This window comes from Salmo salar, chromosome 01, assembly GCF_965601325.2.
Source record: "Salmo salar chromosome 01, fSalSal1, whole genome shotgun sequence".
Classification (NCBI taxonomy): Eukaryota; Metazoa; Chordata; class Actinopteri; order Salmoniformes; family Salmonidae; genus Salmo; species Salmo salar.
The window spans coordinates 167,892,501-167,914,061 of record NC_138291.1 but is presented as its reverse complement, the minus strand read 5'-3'; the positions used below and the strand labels follow the sequence as shown (position 1 = coordinate 167,914,061).

General features: G+C 44.4%; 1 protein-coding gene across 5 annotated transcripts in view; it reads right to left on the bottom strand.

Moving 5' to 3' along the window:
* The window catches only part of garnl3 (GTPase activating Rap/RanGAP domain like 3), a 235,873-nt gene that overhangs the window by 134,169 nt on the left and 80,143 nt on the right, over window positions 1-21,561 (bottom strand). For all 5 annotated transcript variants that reach the window (XM_045692952.2, XM_045692967.2, XM_045692961.2 and 2 more), the window contains exons 4-13: window positions 16,148-16,247; window positions 11,701-11,819; window positions 11,086-11,150; window positions 10,618-10,681; window positions 8,612-8,638; window positions 8,328-8,403; window positions 8,138-8,236; window positions 7,727-7,830; window positions 3,997-4,105; window positions 125-170 (exon numbers count right to left, since the gene is read on the bottom strand). In XM_045692952.2, coding sequence (XP_045548908.1) covers window positions 125-170; window positions 3,997-4,105; window positions 7,727-7,830; window positions 8,138-8,236; window positions 8,328-8,403; window positions 8,612-8,638; window positions 10,618-10,681; window positions 11,086-11,150; window positions 11,701-11,819; window positions 16,148-16,247 — 809 coding nt within the window. The remainder of the gene's footprint in view (window positions 1-124; window positions 171-3,996; window positions 4,106-7,726; window positions 7,831-8,137; window positions 8,237-8,327; window positions 8,404-8,611; window positions 8,639-10,617; window positions 10,682-11,085; window positions 11,151-11,700; window positions 11,820-16,147; window positions 16,248-21,561) is intronic.

Below are 21,561 nucleotides of genomic sequence, written 5' to 3'. Positions count from 1 at the left end.
TTTTCACACATACACACTCACAGGAACACACAGAGAGGCCATGAGTCAACACAATACCATAGAATACATGAACACTGCATAAAATACATAACTGAAACAAAAATGAAACTGAACCCCCGCATACCTGTAACTGTCGTTCTGACTGTTGTATCTAACTAATGCAAAAATATCTGGCAGTAAAATTAAGGAAGTAACATGAACTCCCATACACTCAATACATGATTCCCAGTGGCGACCCGTCATCCAGGGCAGGTGTTGATATACAGTACCAGTCATAAGTTTGGACACACCTACTCATTCAAGGGTTTTTCTTTATTTTTTACTATTTTCTGCATTGTAGAATAATAGTGAAGACATCAAAACTATGAAATAACACATATGGAATCATGTAATAACCAAAAAAGTGTTAAACAATCTAAATATATTTTATATTTGAGATTCTTCAAAGAAGCCACCCTTTGCCTTGATGAAAGCGTTGCACACTCTTGGCATTCTCTCAACCAGCTTCATGCATTTCATTTAACAGGTGTTCCTTGCTAAAAGTTAATTTGTGGAATATCTTTCCTTCTTGATGCGTTTGAGCCAATCAGTTATGTTGTGACAAGGTAGGGGTGGTATACAGAAGATATCCCTATTTGGTAAAAGACCAAGTCCATATTATGGCAAGAACAGCTCAAATAATCAAAGAGAAACTTCAGTCCATCATTACTTTAAGACACAAAGGTCAGTCAATCTGGAAAATTTCAAGAACTTTGAAAGTTTCTTCACTGGCTCTCATGAGAACCGCCACAGAAAAGGAAGACCCAGAGTTACCTCTGCTGTAGAGGATAAGTTCATTAAAGTTACCAGCCTCAGAAATTGCAGCACAAACAAATGCTTCACATAGTTCAAGTAACAGACACATCTCAACTGTTCAGAGGAGACTGCATGAATCAGGCCTCCATGGTCGAATTGCTGCAAAGAAACCACCACTAAAGGACCCCAATAAGAAAAAGAGACTTGCTTGGGTCAAGAAATGGACATTAGACCAGTGGAAATCTGTCCTTTGGTCTGATGAGTCCAAATTTCAGATTTTTGGTTCCAACCGCTGTGTCTTTGTGAGACGCAGAGTAGGTGAACGGATGATCTCCGCATGTGTGGTTCTCCATGAAGCATGGAGGAGGAGGTGTGATGGTATGGGGGTGCTTTTCTGGTGACACTGTCGGTGATTTATTTAGAATGTAAGGCACACTTAACCAGCATGGCTACCACAGCATTCTGCAGCGATATGCCATCCCATCTGGTTTTCAACAGGACAATGACCCAACACACCTCCAGGCTGTGTAAGGGCTATTTGACCAAGGCGGAGAGTGATGGAGTGATGGAGTGCTGCATCAGATGACCTGGCCTCCACAATCACCCGTCCTCAACCCAAATGAGATGGTTTGGGATGAGTTGGACCGCAGAGTGAAGGAAAAACAGCCAACAAGTGCTCAGCATATGTGGGAAGTCCTTCAAGACTGTTGGAAAAGCATTCCAGGTGAAGCTGGTTGAGAGAATGCCAAGACTGTGCAAAGCTGTCATCAAGGCAAAGGGTGTCTACTTTGAAGAATCTCAAATATAAAATATATTTTGATTTGTTTAACACTTTTTTGGTTACTACATGATTCCATATGTGTTATGTCAAAGATTTGATGTCTTCTACAATGTAGAAAATAGTACACATAAAGAAAAACACTTTAATGAGTAGGTGTGTCCAAACGTTTGACTGGTACTGTTTACAGCTCTGGAAAAGACTACAGCAAAATGATCAGTTTCTCTGGTTTTACTATTTATAGGTATGTGTTTGGGTAAAATTAACATTTTTGTTTTATTCTATAAACTACTGACAACATTTCTCCCAAATTCCAAATAAAAATATTGTCATTTAGAGCGTTTATTTGCAGAAAAAGGATCGGTGATGATCTGGGGGTGCTTCAGCAAGGCTGGAATCGGGCAGATACCAACATGGTCTCTTTTTTATCTTGAGTAAGGCAGCTCCAAAATGCAGGTGGTTTAGCCTAGCTCAGTGCTTTCTGTGGTGGTGGGGCAGCCAGAGCGTAGGGGTTGGTAATGTTCTCTAGTTCCGCCGTGATTGGATCAGTGTTCTGTCATTCATGGGGACACTACGCCATCGCAAAATCTACAATGAGAGCTAGAATGTTCAAGCCCCCTTCCGTGCTGCCATAGATTTAAATTAGAAGTGCCCATCCAAGAAGGCTCAAGGTCATTGGCCAAAGATAAAATGATGTCAAATCACGTTATATCTACCGTAGCTTTGATTGGACTGATCATGTCAACATCATAGTTTCAAAATCTTAGCAAGCAAGCTAGACAAGCAGTCATCATCATGAATCAAGTCGACAATCTACTGGCAAATCCTTTTCAACCCTCATATGAAGAGAAATTATAGATAAAACAGATCGGCCATTGGACATAAACATCACACAACAAGTTGGAAATTGCAAATTCAACAATGAGTGGTTTGGAAGGATTCTGTGGCTAACTGCAAGCACTGTAAAGCAATCACTAGCCTGCTATTCGGTGGAGAGGGTGTGTGGTCCATGTCTGGGTTTAAGGGTCTCTTTTCCATGCTTAAAATGATAAACATTCACATGCAACACCAAGGGCCAGAAACGGTTGAACACATTGGCCATGCTGTCAATCAAGCATGACTTCTGCCACGTTCAAAACAACTAGAAACTCGGAACTGGGAAATGTCAGACTTCAGTGAGTTCAAGACAACAGGGAACTCTGGAAAAAACGAGCTCCGTCTGGGAAATCCGTTTGAACGGCCATCCCACTCGGAATTCCAAGTCGGGAACTTGGGGCTCTTTCTAGAGCTTTGACCTGAAGATCACTGACGTCATGATTCAGCCCTGTTTTTTTCCCCAGACTTCCCAGTTATCTTGAAAGCACCATAAATCCAGAGAATGCCAGACGTTGATGACAAAGTTTGATGACAAAATTTAGACACAAGGACCGCCCTGTCACCTTCCTGTTCAAGTGGGCACAGCACAACAAGGTGAGTTCAAAAATGTAATGTATGCTGCTGCATAAATGATGTAATATGTCAGGGAGATATGTATACTGTAGCTAAGAAAGTAATACTAAGTGTATGTTGTGTAGTAAGCTGTTAGTAGCCCATGTGCTTCACCCTTATAATTTGGTCCCTTTCCCCCTCATAACTTAGCCTACTGTTCTGACTTGGTGGTGCCTATAGCCTCTTTTAGAGAAATGTCATCATATAATATTGTAAGAGCTTTCATTGTCTGCTTATATGCCCCCTTTATTTATCCTACAGTTCTGACTTGGTGTACAGGGAGAATACTGCAAGAACGACCAGTGTTCTGAATTCTGTCACTGTACATTTCAAAAGTGCTGAACAAATAGATATATTGGCTACGTCCCTCTTAACTCGCTCATTAATGTCTTAATCGAAATTACGGATTGCCTCTTATCTGCTCATCGTTCCCTTATGCCATAGTTTGTACATCTCAATTGTCAGTAGAAACCACAGTTGTTTAAGCAAGTCAGCCATATCAGCTATGTTTTTTAAAAAGGCAGTAAACGAGACTGAAATAATTATTTTGCTGCCAGACAAGGCTCCGCTGATAGCCAGGTGTAGCAGTGGTAAGGATTCACTCCATGATGCGGAAAATAAAGCTCTGCTGTGTTGTGTGTCATCGCTTTGCTGGCATGCATCTAAAAAAAATGTGGGAGTTTGGCTCCCCAAGATTTACATGCTAAAAGCACCACTGAGGATTCATCATTTAACAGCTTGCGCTTGCAAAAAGCAGATCTGGTCACAACTTTTCATGCATGCAGATCAGTAAGAGGAATCGCTATGTTGTTTACTTTCACCTTGCATAGCTTATTGACACTGGCAAGGTGTACAGGCGATTATGTCCATGGTATTATGAACGTCAGGGATGACCATTTCCTGGTTGTGCTTGTTTGGCCATAAAGGAAGGATACGTGTGAAATGGGATCGGATCATGGAGGGTTTAAATGACGAAGACGTGTCCTCTCCCTCCTGGAACACTATGGTGACGATGTCATTCCCAATGTGTCTTTTCCTCTCTACCTGAAGAGAGAGAGAGAGTGAGAGAGAGATTCAGAGAGATAGATAGACAGACAGACAGACAGACAGACAGACAGAGAGATAGATAGAGAGAGAGATAAGAGAATGAGAAACGTCACACAATAAACAAGTTAAACAAGTGCTGAATGACATCTTATTGAGTCAGACCACACACACACACACACACACACACACACACACACACACACACACACACACACACACACTCCACACAGTAGCAAGTGGTAGCATTCTGACAAGAAGACACTAAGAGGCTTTTAGGTCGTAAGGTACAAATGTTTTAGTGTAGAATTTCAATACTTTGTTTCTTATTTTTCAATAGAGGTATCTTGTCTGACTCATTTAGGTGTGTGTGTGTGTGTACACCTGTGTGTTTGTTTGCGTGCATGTGTGTGCATGTGTTTTTTCCCTCTAGAGTTAGTGAATGGAGATTTAAAGGCCAAGGACTAGAGAGTACTTCCTATTTCCTCTGCATCTCAACAACTCTGACCTTGAACAGATAAAAGACTAACTGAAAGGATATGACTGAACATCATTCAGTATGCTAGATAGTAAGAGTAACTGGAGATTAGCAGTCTGATACAGAAGAGAGAGAGAGAGAAAGAGAGAGAGAGAGAGAGGGAGAGAGAGAGGGAGAGAGAGAGAGAGAGAGAGACAAAGAAGGAGGGAGGGCGGGTGAGATAAGCAGAGGGGAATAGAGAGAATAAAAAGAGGGATAAAGAAGGAGGGGTTGAAAGAGGGGGGTGAAAGGGTTACACGGGGAGAGAGTGACAGAGGTCAGAGGACTGAGCAGTAGAAGAGAGAGAGAGAGAGAGAGAAGAATGCACAACTGACCCAGAGGGAGGGATGATTACATATAGCTCTGTAGCTCTGGAGGACAGACCCAGAGGGAGGATGGTTATATATAGCTCTGTAGCTCTGGAGGACAGACCCAGAGGGAGGATGGTTATATATAGCTCTGTAGCTCTGGAGGACTGACCCAGAGGGAGGATGATTATATATAGCTCTGTAGCTCTGGAGGACTGACCCAGAGGGAGGATGGTTATATATAGATCTGTAGCTCTGGAGGACTGACCCAGAGGGAGGATGGTTATATATAGCTCTGTAGCTCTGGAGGACAGACCCAGAGGGAGGATGGTTATATATAGCTCTGTAGCTCTGGAGGACAGACCCAGAGGGAGGATGGTTATATATAGCTCTGTAGCTCTGGAGGACTGACCCAGAGGGAGGATGGTTATATATAGCTCTGTAGCTCTGGAGGACTGACCCAGAGGGAGGATGGTTATATATAGATCTGTAGCTCTGGAGGACTGACCCAGAGGGAGGATGGTTATATATAGCTCTGTAGCTCTGGAGGACAGACCCAGAGGGAGGATGGTTATATATAGCTCTGTAGCTCTGGAGGACAGACCCAGAGGGAGGATGGTTATATATAGCTCTGTAGCTCTGGAGGACAGACCCAGAGGGAGGATGGTTATATATAGCTCTGTAGCTCTGGAGGACAGACCCAGAGGGAGGATGGTTATATATAGCTCTGTAGCTCTGGAGGACTGACCCAGAGGGAGGATGGTTATATATAGCTCTGTAGCTCTGGAGGACTGACCCAGAGGGAGGATGGTTATATATAGCTCTGTAGCTCTGGAGGACTGACCCAGAGGGAGGATGGTTATATATAGCTCTGTAGCTCTGGAGGACTGACCCAGAGGGAGGATGGTTATATATAGCTCTGTAGCTCTGGAGGACAGACCCAGAGGGAGGATGGTTATATATAGCTCTGTAGCTCTGGAGGACTGACCCAGAGGGAGGATGGTTATATATAGCTCTGTAGCTCTGGAGGACTGACCCAGAGGGAGGATGGTTATATATAGCTCTGTAGCTCTGGAGGCCAGACCCAGAGGGAGGATGGTTATATATAGCTCTGTAGCTCTGGAGGACAGACCCAGAGGGAGGATGGTTATATATAGCTCTGTAGCTCTGGAGGACTGACCCAGAGGGAGGATGGTTATATATAGCTCTGTAGCTCTGGAGGACTGACCCAGAGGGAGGATGGTTATATATAGCTCTGTAGCTCTGGAGGACAGACCCAGAGGGAGGATGGTTATATATAGCTCTGTAGCTCTGGAGGACTGACCCAGAGGGAGGATGGTTATATATAGCTCTGTAGCTCTGGAGGACAGACCCAGAGGGAGGATGGTTATATATAGCTCTGTAGCTCTGGAGGACTGACCCAGAGGGAGGATGGTTATATATAGCTCTGTAGCTCTGGAGGACTGACCCAAAGGGAGGATGGTTATATATAGCTCTGTAGCTCTGGAGGACAGACCCAGAGGGAGGATGGTTATATATAGCTCTGTAGCTCTGGAGGACAGACCCAGAGGGAGGATGGTTATATATAGCTCTGTAGCTCTGGAGGACTGACCCAGAGGGAGGATGGTTATATATAGCTCTGTAGCTCTGGAGGACTGACCCAGAGGGAGGATGGTTATATATAGCTCTGTAGCTCTGGAGGACTGACCCAGAGGGAGGATGGTTATATATAGCTCTGTAGCTCTGGAGGACTGACCCAGAGGGAGGATGGTTATATATAGCTCTGTAGCTCTGGAGGACAGACCCAGAGGGAGGATGGTTATATATAGCTCTGTAGCTCTGGAGGACTGACCCAGAGGGAGGATGGTTATATATAGCTCTGTTGCTCTGGAGGACTGACCCAGAGGGAGGATGGTTATATATAGCTCTGTAGCTCTGGAGGACAGACCCAGAGGGAGGATGGTTATATATAGCTCTGTAGCTCTGGAGGACTGACCCAGAGGGAGGATGGTTATATATAGCTCTGTAGCTCTGGAGGACAGACCCAGAGGGAGGATGGTTATATATAGATCTGTAGCTCTGCAGGACAGACCCAGAGGGAGGATGGTTATATATAGCTCTGTAGCTCTGGAGGACAGACCCAGAGGGAGGATGGTTATATATAGATCTGTAGCTCTGCAGGACAGACCCAGAGGGAGGATGGTTATATATAGCTCTGTAGCTCTGGAGGACAGACCCAGAGGGAGGATGGTTATATATAGCTCTGTAGCTCTGGAGGACTGACCCAGAGGGAGGATGGTTATATATAGCTCTGTAGCTCTGGAGGACAGACCCAGAGGGAGGATGGTTATATATAGCTCTGTAGCTCTGGAGGACTGACCCAGAGGGAGGATGGTTACATATAGCTCTGTAGCTCTGGAGGACAGACCCAGAGGGAGGATGGTTATATATAGCTCTGTAGCTCTGGAGGACAGACCCAGAGGGAGGATGGTTACATATAGCTCTGTAGCTCTGGAGGACTGACCCAGAGGGAGGATGGTTACATATAGCTCTGTAGCTCTGGAGGACAGACCCAGAGGGAGGATGGTTATATATAGCTCTGTAGCTCTGGAGGACTGACCCAGAGGGAGGATGGTTATATATAGCTCTGTAGCTCTGGAGGACTGACCCAGAGGGAAGATGGTTATATATAGCTCTATAGCTCTGGAGGACAGACCCAGAGGGAGGATGGTTATATATAGCTCTGTAGCTCTGGGGACAAAACAGGCACACACACACTCATGAATGCATCCACACCTGCTGCTTGTTCTCCTTGGAGTAGGGTAGCATGGTGGAGACGTGGAACATCAGCTCATGGCCCTGGTACACTGTGTAGATGGAGTTCATTCCTGTAGTGTCATCTGGAGAGAGAGAGAGGGGGGAGGGAGAGAGTGAGGGTGGGGGAGGGAGATAGAGAGGGGGAGGGGTGGAGCGAGAGGGGGTAGGGAGAAGGGGGTGAGAAGGATAGAGCAGTGGGAGCAGAAGATGAAGGAGGAGAGGGAGGAGTGTTAGAGAAAGAAAGAGAGAGTAATATTAAAGGAGGGAATGTGAATGAAAGACATCTCCATGGTCTGTTGAAATGGAAAAACAATCATTAACAGCAGAACCCATGGTGTGTGTGTGTGTTTGTGTTTGTGTGTGTGTATTTTTGTATGTATGGTGTCTTACTCTTGGTATCCAGCCCACCACGGTAGCCTGCCCAGCCCTGCAGGGAGATGGTGTCACCCAGGAGGTTGAGGAACTTATCGAAGCTCTGGCTCCCAGTCTCTGAAGGAACAGATGAGAGAGCAGGGGTCAAACTACAGCTCATATGACATTGATACTTCAATACCTTTTACTCACAATATTAGTGACTTACCGTTGCTAAACATCTCGTCGTCTGTGAGCTGTCCATCTTTGGCAAACAGGACACCGAATTTGAAGTTGACAGAACCCTGACAAACGATAAGACAGATATATTGTACATCTAAGGGGCCAGTATTCCCTAATGTTAACTTATAACTTAACTTCTATAATTTGCCAAAACCAGCAAAACAACCCCGGTAGAAAAGGAGAAGGAAATCTCTAGTAAGACCATGGTCAACACCAATAACTACAATATCCACTTGAATTATAGTTAGAACAGAATTAATAAATGAATACCTCTTGCTCCTCCAACACCAGTAGGTCCTATGAAGAGAAAACACACCACAGTTATCATCAGTTGACCCTCCAATGACTCCGATGACTCCCAATGTCCAATGACTCCCAAATGACTCCCAATGTCCAATGACTCCCAATGTCCAATGACTCCCAAATGACTCCCAATCTCCAATGACTCCGATGACTCCCAATGTCCAATGACTCCCAAATGACTCCCAATCTCCAATGACTCCCAATCTGTAATGACTCCCAGATCTGTAATGACTCCCAGATCTGTTACAGTATGGGCCTGATACCATAGAAATAGAGTTAGAACATGACTGTTATATAGAGATGTAGGCTCTTAATTTGACCTGTATTATCACAGCAAAATAATCCTGCAGAAACAGGACTTGAAATTTTAGCCCATCATTTTGCTTGATCCGTGTTTACTACGGAAAAGCCAGAGACAGCGAGACACCTTGATGAGACTGTGCTGCCTGACTGCCCCCGGACGTTCTCTTCCTGCTTGACCACCTCCTTTAGATGACCACTCAAGCCATGAACTTTCTAATGACTGTCCATCTCATGATGTTGTGAGTTTATTTTTCTTTTAAATTGCATGTTGCTCCATTCTGCTTTGAGATTATTTTGTAATGAATAGCACTATTGTTATTATTATTGCTCGTGGTTAGGCTATTAGCTGTCCAAAAGTAGGCTACATGAAGAGTGCCATACTGTTAATATAACCGTGTTTTAGTGTGGGTTTTCAGTGAATTTATGTAAATCACAAAGCTCATCTGCATTTCTAGACCTGCTACCGCCAGATGGTGCTATTCTTCCTCACATGGTCTGTCATCTGTCACTGGCATCCTGCACAGCCGCTAATACGCTTGTGTTCCCCGGCGACCGGTTCATACATAAAACATCATTCAGGCTGCAAAGATGTTGGATTCCTCTTTAACGCGATTGAATTGGTGGAAAGAAACAGGGAAAATACACCTACTGTCTTAATAAAACATTATTTTCCACCACCATGCGAGAGTGGCTAATGCTACTTCCTGATGTTGTCCACCGCGTTCAGCCAGGGGTAAACAACAGACTCATGCGGTGTGCACCATCCGTAAGTTGTCCGATAAAATAAAAAATTGGTGGTGGAAAATTGTGTTAAATAAAGGCGGTACGCATATTTCCCAGTTTTTTTTCTACCGACAGGCCTTTAAATCGCGTTAAAGAGGAAACCGACGCCTTTGCAGCCTGAATGGAGGATGTTTTATGTATGAACCGGTTGTCGGACGATAGTGGAAAATAACGCCCAATAGCGGCAGTCCAGGCTACTGCATTTGCTGCGGTGCAGGAAAATTCTCAGCAAAAAAAAGTGATCAAATAAAGATCCTACATCTGTTTCTCTGTGGCTGATACAGTGTGATCTCACCTTCTGTATCTCTGTGGCTGATACAGTGTGATCTCACCTTCTGTATCGCTGTGGCTGACACAGTGTGATCTCACCTTCTGTATCTCTGTGGCTGATACAGTGTGATCTCACCTTCTGTATCGCTGTGGCTGACACAGTGTGATCTCACCTTCTGTATCTCTGTGGCTGACACAGTGTGATCTCACCTTCTGTATCTCTGTGGCTGACACAGTGTGATCTCACCTTCTGTATCTCTGTGGCTGATACAGTGTGATCTCACCTTCTGTATCTCTGTGGCTGACACAGTGTGATCTCACCTTCTGTATCTCTGTGGCTGATACAGTGTGATCTCACCTTCTGTATCTCTGTGGCTGATACAGTGTGATCTCACCTTCTGTATCTCTGTGGCTGACACAGTGTGATCTCACCTTCTGTATCTCTGTGGCTGACACAGTGTGATCTCACCTTCTGTATCGCTGTGGCTGACACAGTGTGATCCCACCTTCTGTATCTCTGTGGCTGATACAGTGTGATCTCACCTTCTGTATCTCTGTGGCTGACACAGTGTGATCTCACCTTCTGTATCTCTGTGGCTGACACAGTGTGATCTCACCTTCTGTATCTCTGGGTTGAGAATCTCCCTCGGTCCTTTCTCAAACCTGTCCAGGTTCATCGCACTGCAGGGGGAGGAGAGCAGAGGATAGGAGGAGAGGAGGAGGGGGAGAGGAAGAGGAGGAGAGGAGGAGGAGATGAAAAGTTCAGGAGAGGAGAAAAGATAAGTGTTTAAAGACGGGTTTACATCTTGTACGTCCATTCTATTCCATAATTATCTTAAAGCATATTTTCATGTTGTTGTTCATTTAAATACAACAGACTACATATCCATATCAAATTTCTCCATGTGTTTTTACCCTGATTCATTGGTCATATCTTAGCCTGGTCCCATGTCTGTTTGTACTGTCTTGCCAATATGGGACAATGACCATAGGAGTTGGCAAGACAGATCTGGGACCAGGCTAGTCAGAACAATCTACTGTATGAAACAACCAGTATATTGAATGGCATCCTGTGCAGTTCTCACCTTAAGATGGATTTGACTGATAGTGTTTTGGTGGGGCTGTATGGCAGACTGATCTTCAGAGTTCCCTGGGGGAGAGGAGATGAGATGAGATGAGATGAGATGAGAGGAGATGAGATGAGATGAGATGAGATGAGAGGAGAGGAGAGGAGAGGAGAGGAGAGGAGAGGAGAGGAGAGGAGAGGAGAGGAGAGGAGAGGAGAGGAGAGGAGAGGAGAGGGAGGAGGAGAGGAGAGGAGAGGAGAGGAGAGGAGAGGAGAGGAGAGGAGAGGAGAGGAGAGGAGAGGAGAGGAGAGGAGAGGAGAGATTATCTCAGGTGTGGATGTGGAAAGTAGTCATCATGATTAGTCTAATCATCTATCTGAACAGAAGACGGACCTCCATCCAGACACTGATCTACAGTAAGAACAGATATGCATGTTTCACCTTAATAATCAAGGTATTGCTATGGGGAGAGTGAGCTGATCCTAAATCTGTATCTAAAGCCAACTTCCAACAAGACCAATGCTTAAGGTAAAGGATTTTGTGAGAGTAAGCTGATCCTAGATCTGTGCAAAAAGTCAATTTGTACCAATACCAATAGGCTTTGGGAAGGGTGATCTGATTCTAGATACTTACTGTCTTCCTCCAGAGGATGGCTCTGTACTGAGGGACCCGCTGGTTGTTCTGGTCAGACAGAACCACAGACAGGTAGAAGGGATTCTTCTCTGCATCCGTACCAATGTAGTTCTGGTGGACTGGGGGGAAAACACACAGTGTCACACACACTGTCACACACTTACTAGGAACGAAACGGGAGAATACACTCCCAAACTGAGTGAAACGGGGAGGCACTATCTGAATGCTAGTTTTCGTTTTGAATTGATTTATAATTGTTTTTCTGTCGTTTGTTTGTTTGTTTGTTTGTTTGTTTGTTTGTTGTGTGGTCATGAGAGTTTCTGTTCAGGAAGTCACGGTGAGGTCTAGTTTTTCCGGTATGGAATGTTGAGTAGTGTGTGCATGCATATGTATCTGCTTGAATATATGTGTGAGTGTATTTGTGTGTGTGTGTGCATGTGCGTGTGTGTGTGTGCATGTGCGTGTGTGTGTGTGTGTGCGTGTGTGTGGGTGCGTGCATGTGGGTCATACACAACAGAACCTTAGACAAAACCGCTTCACATTCAGCGCCCTCTCTACCTGGTTGACACGGCAACATATTCAGACCAAACACTGACCAGAACCCCGAAACCCAATTAAAAACTGGAACTCTGCCCTCTCTCGTCATCCCTTTCCTTCTCTCTCTCTCTCCATCTCTTTCTCTACTCATTGTTCCCCTGACTCCCTCTATGAAAGGTATTCATTCTGATTTGAACCAGTTCACTTGGACTTAGACTTGGGGCCTTGTTTTGTTCTGTGCTTAAAAAGTAGAAGACACACACCCACACCTAGCTGAACGATAGCAGGAAGGAGGGAAGGAAGGATGGGCTAATGCATTTTTAACGACCACCATGACTAGGCTCTCAGGAGGCTGCTGGCTGCTCACGTTGACTAGGGAGCCAGTCAGATGCTAATGTTGTTATCTCCCAGCGTGTGTGTGTGTGTGTGCGTGTGCGTGTGCGTGTGTGTGTGTGTGTGTGTGTGTGTGTGTGTGTGTGTGTGTGTGTGTGCATATGTATGTGCGTGTGTGTGTGTGTGCGTGAGAAGTGAGCCTCTGCTCACCATCTTCCTCTGACTGTCTGCTTCTTTCTGGGTTGTGCCAGGCTGTGTCTGCAGGTCCACTGTAGCTATGGAAGGATCTATGGGATTCACCCTGCCAGCTCATAGACTACCATTAAACTAGGAGTTGGGGTAAGGACTTTACCTGACCATGTGACCGGACCAGGAAAGAGTCCTGGCCCTACTGTCTGTATACTGGTCAGGTCACATGGTCTGGAAAAAGTCCTGGCCCTAACAGTCTGTATACTGGTCAGGTCACATGGTCTGGAAAGAGTCCTGGCCCTAACAGTCTGTATACTGGTCAGGTCACATGGTCTGGAAAAAGTCCTGGCCCTAACAGTCTGTATACTGGTCAAGTCACATGGTCTGGAAAGAGTCCTGGCCCTAACAGTCTGTATACTGGTCAGGTCACATGGTCTGGAAAAAGTCCTGGCCCTAACAGTCTGTATACTGGTCAGGTCACATGGTCTGGAAAAAGTCCTGGCCCTAACAGTCTGTATACTGGTCAAGTCACATGGTCTGGAAAGAGTCCTGGCCCTAACAGTCTGTATACTGGTCAGGTCACATGGTCTGGAAAAAGTCCTGGCCCTAACAGTCTGTATACTGGTCAGGTCACATGGTCTGGAAAGAGTCCTGGCCCTAACAGTCTGTATACTGGTCAAGTCACATGGTCTGGAAAAAGTCCTGGCCCTAACAGTCTGTATACTGGTCAGGTCACATGGTCTGGAAAGAGTCCTGGCCCTAACAGTCTGTATACTGGTCAGGTCACATGGTCTGGAAAGAGTCCTGGCCCTAACAGTCTGTATACTGGTCAAGTCACATGGTCTGGAAAGAGTCCTGGCCCTAACAGTCTGTATACTGGTCAGGTCACATGGTCTGGAAAGAGTCCTGGCCCTAACAGTCTGTATACTGGTCAAGTCACATGGTCTGGAAAGAGTCCTGGCCCTAACAGTCTGTATACTGGTCAAGTCACATGGTCTGGAAAGAGTCCTGGCCCTAACAGTCTGTATACTGGTCAGGTCACATGGTCTGGAAAGAGTCCTGGCCCTAACAGTCTGTATACTGGTCAGGTCACATGGTCTGGAAAGAGTCCTGGCCCTAACAGTCTGTATACTGGTCAGGTCACATGGTCTGGAAAAAGTCCTGGCCCTAACAGTCTGTATACTGGTCAGGTCACATGGTCTGGAAAGAGTCCTGGCCCTAACAGTCTGTATACTGGTCAAGTCACATGGTCTGGAAAAAGTCCTGGCCCTAACAGTCTGTATACTGGTCAGGTCACATGGTCTGGAAAGAGTCCTGGCCTCATGTAAAGCATACGGCATTGACTACTAACTTAGAAAAAAGGGTTCCAAAATAGTAAAGCTGTCCTCATAGAACCCTTTTTGGTTCCAGGTAAAACCCCTTTTTGGTTCCAGGTAGAATACTATTGTATTCTATGAAGTGTGGAAAGGGTTCTACATGGAACCCAAAAGGGTTTTACCTGGAACCGTAAAGGGTTCTACCTGGAACCATAAAGGGTTCTTCAAAGGGTTCTCCTATGGGGACAGCCAAAGAACCCTTTTAGGTTGTAGATAGCACCTTTTAGTGCACACATGGGTGCTTTTGTACATGTGTACCTGTGTGCGTGTGTGTGAGTATGTGAGACCTGGGTTTATATAATATTTAGCGTATTTCAATGACTTTTACAGATATTTGAAGGTGTTTAGAGTGTTGAGATATTTTTATTTGAAAGACAAGTAGCTGAATATTGCAATGTTCAGTATTTGAAAATACTCAAATTGTCCCGACTTCCACCGAAGTCGTTTCCTCTCCTTGTTCGGGCGGCGTTCGGCGTCACCGGTCTTCTAGCCATCGTCGATCCACTTTTCATTTTCCATTTGTTTTGTCTTGTTTTCCTACACACCTGATTTCCATTTCCCTCATTATTTGTTGTATATTTAACCCTCTGTTCCCACCATGTCTTTGTGTGGGATTGTTTGTTGTAAGTGCTTGTGCACATGTTTACTGGTGCGCGTCGGATTTTTGTACCCGTATTCTGTTGTATTTTTATGCCGTTGGTTTTTGGATTCAACTGCTCCGGCTATTACCTAGTTCTGCTCTCCTGCGTCTGACTTCCCTGCCACCAGTTACGCACCCCTTTACACAAATACATTTATTTAAACAACCTGATCTCATAGTTATTCATAGTTTCACTATGAAATTCATTGTAATATGGATGAACGTCTATTTTTTACAAATTAATTCAGCGTGGTTACAGGGTTAATTCAGCGTGGTTACAGGGTTAATTCTGCGTGGTTACAGGGTTAATTCAGCGTGGTTACAGGGTTAATTCAGCGTGGTTACAGGGTTAATTCAGCGTGGTTACAGGGTTAATTCAGCGTGGTTACAGGGTTAATTCTGCGTGGTTACAGGGTTAATTCAGCGTGGTTACAGGGTTAATTCTTACATTTTACATTTTAGTAGATGCTCTTATCCAGAGCGACTTACAGTAGTGAATGCATACATTTCATGCATTTCTTTTTTTTTTTTGTACTGGCCCCCCGTGGGAATCGAACCCACAACCCTGGCGTTGCAAACACCATGCTCTACCAACTGAGCCACAGGGAAGACTAATTCTGTGTGGTTACAGGGTTAATTCTGTGTGGTTACAGGGTTAATTCTGTGTGGTTACAGGGTTAATTCCGTGTGGTTACAGGGTTAATTCCGTGTGGTTACAGGGTTAATTCCATGTGGTTACAGGGTTAAATCCACGTGGTTACAGGGTTAAAACAGAAACAACTCAAAGGGTTAATTTTAAGTATTAATTCCGAGTGGTTAAAGTTAAGAAGGCTTAAAACAAAATAAGTAAAAACAATGCCCTGTTTCCATCAAGTATCATCGAGTACTCTCCCGGTTTGCTAGAACATTGTGAATTGCCATGACGCAGTGGTCTGAGCGTTATGACTTCGATCCCAGCGCTGTGCCATTGATTATTTTTTGTGAGTGCCGAGGAAGTCGGAATAGGATTGGTATTTCTAGAGACAAGGCTAGATTCAAATACACTCCCATACATTTAGCCCAGGCATTTGAAAGTAGTATTTGAAATTAAAATACTTCCAATAGAATTTGTATGTATTTTATTTACCTAGGCAAGTCAGTTAAGAACAAATTCTTATTTACAATGACGGCCTACCAAAAGGCAAAAGGCCTCCTGCGGGGACGGGGGCTGGGATTAAAAAATAATCATAAATACAATATCAATATAGGACAAAACACACATTACAACAAGAAAGACAACACACTACATGAACCCAGGTCTTGTGTGTGTGTGTGTGTGTGTGTGTGTGTGTGTGTGTGTGTGTGTAACAGAGAGGAGAGGAGTAGAACGGACCTTTGCCCAGGAAGTATTTGAAGAACCATCTGGTGTGGTACTCCGGGTTCTCCAGATGGACATCGGTTCTTCTCCAGGTACCCGGGGTGTAGTCCGTCGTCTACACACACACACACACACACACACACACACACACACACACACACACACACACACACACACACACACACACACACACACACACAGATTAGTGACAAACACACACAATAAATATTTCACAACACTCACAACAAACCTGATAATGGTCTCTGAACACAATTCATAACACTGTTGTCACTATTACATACAGTATAGTACACACACACCACACACACACACACACACACACACACACACACACACACACACACACACACACACACACACACACACACACGCCTGCCCGCCCGCACACTCACTCCCCCCTCCACTCCACCCCCCGACACACACTGATTTACCACAATATACACATACATTGACCTACAGCCTGACCTTGAAAACAGAAACACACATGGTTGTTCAGTCAGGGTCTCCCAGACGATGTTGAGGTGCTGACAGAAGAAAAGTCCTTTGTAACCAGTAGATGTCCCCGTCATCAATAATAATGTTAAGCCCTCTATAAGTCCCTCTACTAATGCACCTCCTCCTCCTCACTGACAGGATGTCCCATTGTGGATTCATGCTATTGAGGGCAAGCCTCACACCTACCCACAGGCCACACGCAAGCACGCACGCACACACGCACACACACACAGACTGTGACAGGTGGGATGGGTTCTTAAACAGAGGAGATAGGAGACACTTTAGTTTCTTTTCCTTTGCATGGAAAACATCCCAGGTTGTCATGGTTACTGTCTGGTGGTGCTTCAGCTGAGAAAGGTGGAGGTGGTTTGTGTGTGTGTGTGCGTGCGTGCGTGCGTGCGTGTGAGTGAGTGTGCGTGTGTATGAAAAAAGTATTCAAATGTATGCACTCACTACCGTAAGTTGCTCTGGATAAGACAGTCTGCTAAATGACTAAAATGTAACACAATGTGTGTGTAAATACAATAGAATAGTCAAATTGACACTGTCATGTCTGGTGCATGTCAGGGCATGAACGTGACTGTGATGCACACTGTCATGTCTGGTGCATGTTAGGGCATGAACGTGACTGTGATGCACACTGTCATGTCTGGTGCATGTTAGGGCATGAACGTGACTGTGATGCACACTGTCATGTCTGGTGCATGTTAGGGCATGAACGTGACTGTGATGCACACTGTCATGTCTGGTGCATGTTAGGGCATGAACGTGACTGTGATGCACACTGTCATGTCTGGTGCATGTTAGGGCATGAACGTGACTGTGATGCACATTGTCATGTCTGGTGCATGTTAGGGCATGAACGTGACTGTGATGCACACTGTCATGTCTGGTGCATGTTAGGGCATGAACGTGACTGTGATGCACACTGTCATGTCTGGTGCATGTTAGGGCATGAACGTGACTGTGATGCACACTGTCATGTCTGGTGCATGTTAGGGCATGAACGTGACGGTGATGGAGGGGATAGTGATAAAACATAAATGAAGACAAAAGTGTTTGTGTTTTGTTGTTCTCTTCGCCCATTCTCCCTATGGAGAGGAACGACAAAAAGAAAGAGAGAAGAGGAGAAGCTACACTGAACAAAAATATAAATGCAACATGTAAAGTGTTGGTCCCATGTTTCATGAGCTGAAATTAAAGATCCCAGAAATGTGTTTACATCCCTGTTAGTGAGCATTTCTACTTTGCCAAGATAATCCATCTACCAGACAGGTGTAGAATATCAAGAAGCTGATTAAACAGCATGATCATTACACAGGTGCACCTTGTGCTGGGGACAATAAAAGACCACTCTAAAATGTGTAGTTATGTCACACAACACAATGCCACAGATGTCGCACGTTTTTAGGGGGCGTGCAATTGGCATGCTGACTGCAGGAATGTCCACCAGAGCTGTTGCCAGAGAATATAATGTTAATTTCTCTACCATAAGCTGTTGCGCCTTCTTCACCACAATGTCTGTATGGGTGGACCATTTCAGATTGTCAGTGATGTGTACACCAAAGAACTTGAAGCTTTTCATCTTCTCCACTGCGGTCCCGTCGATGTGGACAGGGGTGTGCTCCCTCTGCTGTTTCCTGAAGTCCACAAACAGCTCCTTCGTTTATAGATATAGATTTTTCAGAGTTGGGAGGTAGTAACATTTTTAAGCGTTGGGAGGTAGTAACATTTTTAAGCGTTAGGAGGTAGTAACATTTTTAAGCGTTGGGAGGTAGTAACATTTTTAAGCGTTGGGAGGTAGTAACATTTGGAAGCGTTGGGAGGCGGTAACATTTGGAAGCGTTGGGAGGTAGTAACATTTGGAAGCGTTTCCACGGTTTGGACAGATAACAATGAACTTGATACCCTCGTCATTTTCATTACCAGATCCTTTCTATTCCTCTGACCCTGGTCAATCAATGTTGAGATGGGCCGTTTTTATGGCAATTTAAAGGGAAAGACTCAGAAATATACCATGAAAACTGGAACAGATTGTCGACTGTTAGCTTTGTAAATTAATAAATATATAGACCCAATTTAGTCTTCTATTCTGTAGATTTCATTTAGAAAAACCCAATGTTATCACACAGGAACCTGCAGCCACTAGCTAGCTTGTCAGTTGACATTGGAAGTTAGCGTCGTTCTGCCCGCGGAGCAGAGACAGAGTTCTATTGAGCAGCAACCACTTTTTGACCATGGCCATAATGACATTCTATTCACTCTAATCATGCTAAAACCTCTGAGGAAATAGTCTGTCACTTTTTAACCATACAGTGAGGGGAAAAAAGTATTTGATCCCCTGCTGATTTTGTACGTTTGCCCACTGACAAATGATCAGTCTATAATTTTAATGGTAGGTTTATTTGAACAGTGAGAGACAGAATAACAACAACAAAAAATCCAGAAAAACACATGTCAAAAATTTTATAAAAGGATTTGCATTTTAATGAGGGAAATAAGTATTTGACCCCCCTGCAAAACATGACTTAGTACTTGGTGGCAAAACCATTGTTGGCAATCACAGAGGTCAGACGTTTCTTGTAGTTGGCCACCAGGTTTGCACACATCTCAGGAGGGATTTTGTCCCACTCCTCTTTGCAGATCTTCTCCAAGTCATTAAGGTTTCGAGGCTGACGTTTGGCAACTCGAACGTTCAGATCCCTCCACAGATTTTCTATGGGATTAAGGTCTGGAGACTGGCTAGGCCACTCCAGGACCTTAATGTGTTTCTTCTTGAGCCACTCCTTTGTTGCCTTGGCTGTGTGTTTTGGGTCATTGTCATGCTAGAATACCCATCCACGACCCATTTTCAATGCCCTGGCTGAGGGAAGGATGTTCTCACCCAAGATTTGACGGTACATGGCCCCGTCATCGTCCCTTTGATGCGGTAAAGTTGTCCTGTCCCCTTAGCAGACTAACACCCCCAAAGCATAATGTTTCCACCTCCATGTTTGATGGTGGGGATGGTGTTCTTGGGGTCATAGGCAGCATTCCTCCTCCTCCAAACACGGAGAGTTGAGTTGATGCCAAAGAGCGCCATTTTGGTCTCATCTGACCATAACACTTTCACCCAGTTGTCCTCTGAATCATTCAGATGTTCATTGGCAAACTTCAGACGGGCATGTATATGTGCTTTCTTGAGCAGGGGGACCTTACGTGCGCTGCAGGATTTCAGTCCTTCATGGCGTAGTGTGTTACCAATTGTTTTCTTGGTGACTATGGTCCCAGCTGCCTTGAGATCATTGACAAGATCCTTCCATGTAGTTCTGGGCTGATTCCTCACCATTCTCATGATCATTGCAACTCCACAAGGTGAGATCTTGCATGGAGCCCCAGGGCGAGGGAGATTGACAGTTCTTTTGTGTTTCTTCCATTTGCGAATAATCGCACCAACTGTTGTCACCTTCTCACCAAGCTGCTTGGCGATGGTCTTGTAGCCCATTCCAGCCTCGTGTAGGTCTACAATCTTGTCCCTGACATCCTTGGAGAGCTCTTTGGTCTTGGCCATGGTGGAGAGTTTGGAATCTGATTGATTGATTGCTTCTGTGGACAAGTACCTTTTATACAGGTAACAAGCTGAGATTAGGAGCACTCCCTTTAAGAGTGTGCTCCTAATCGCAGCTCGTTACCTGTATAAAAGACACCTGGGAGCCAGAAATCTTTCTGATTGAGAGGGGGTCAAATACTTATTTCCCTTATTAAAATGCAAATCAATTTATAACATTTTTGACATGGGTTTTTCTGGATTTTTTTGTTGTTGTTCTGTCTCTCACTGTTCAAATAAACCTACTATTAAAATTATAGACTGATAATTTCTTTGTCAGTGGGCAAACGTACAAAATCAGCAGGGGATCAAATACTTTTTCCCTCACTGTATATGGTAGAGACATTGCGTTTGGACTATTTTTGGGGGGATGGAATTCTCAATTCAATTAAACAAATGTTTTCTAGGTTAACACCCTACATATTGTCAGACAGGAGGAAAGCCATTTGTTCATGTATTAAAGTTACTCAGAAAGAGACATGAGTAGCCAACCTGTGCCGCAACTTCCACTTTTTGACGTTAACAAGCCGACACTCCATCTTAACTCCTCCACCACATTTACTGGATTGGTTCAACAGTGCAGAAGGAACCTCCCCAAACCTTTTTTTTCTCGTCAGGACCAGAAAGATGCCTGCTATGTTCGGTTAGGAAGGAAGAGACAGCGGCGGGAGAAAGGAAGAGAAGAGAGAAAAGGCGGGACAGAGAGTTGAAACATAGACGGAGCGAGTGGAAGACAAATGTAGAAAGAGAGATATAAACAGAAAGTTAGAGCGCAAAACAGACGTGGGAGGAAGGAACAAAACATTAATGGAGTGAGGGAATGAGAGAAAGATGAAGGGAATGAGAGAGAGATAGCTTGTTCTTTTTGTGAGAGTGAATATCATTCCAGTTAATGTAGTCTATTGTATATGTTATTCAAACTTAAACAGCCTGATATGGTTTCTATGTTAAAGGGATAGTTCAGACAAATTACAAAATGACACATTGGTTTTACCTGCCCTGTAAGCAGTCTATGGACAAGGTATGGCAGCAATCCATGCTTTTGGTGTAGCTTCCCTGGCACTGTTTCCAAATGCTCATATTTTAGCATTTGTGGCACAAATCTCATTCAAGTCATGGGACCGATATTAGCATATTTGGCGCATCAGCCAATGCGTGGCTACTAAATGTGAAAGTATTGTGTAAAGAATATGTTTGTAAACATTATTTCAAGTTATTGAACCAACTTAATTTCTTGATTTACAGGGAATGGATTTATTTCCTTGAAGCTAATTGTAGAAAACATTGGTTGTATTTACAATAAATATTAGTTTGTATTTGTTATTTA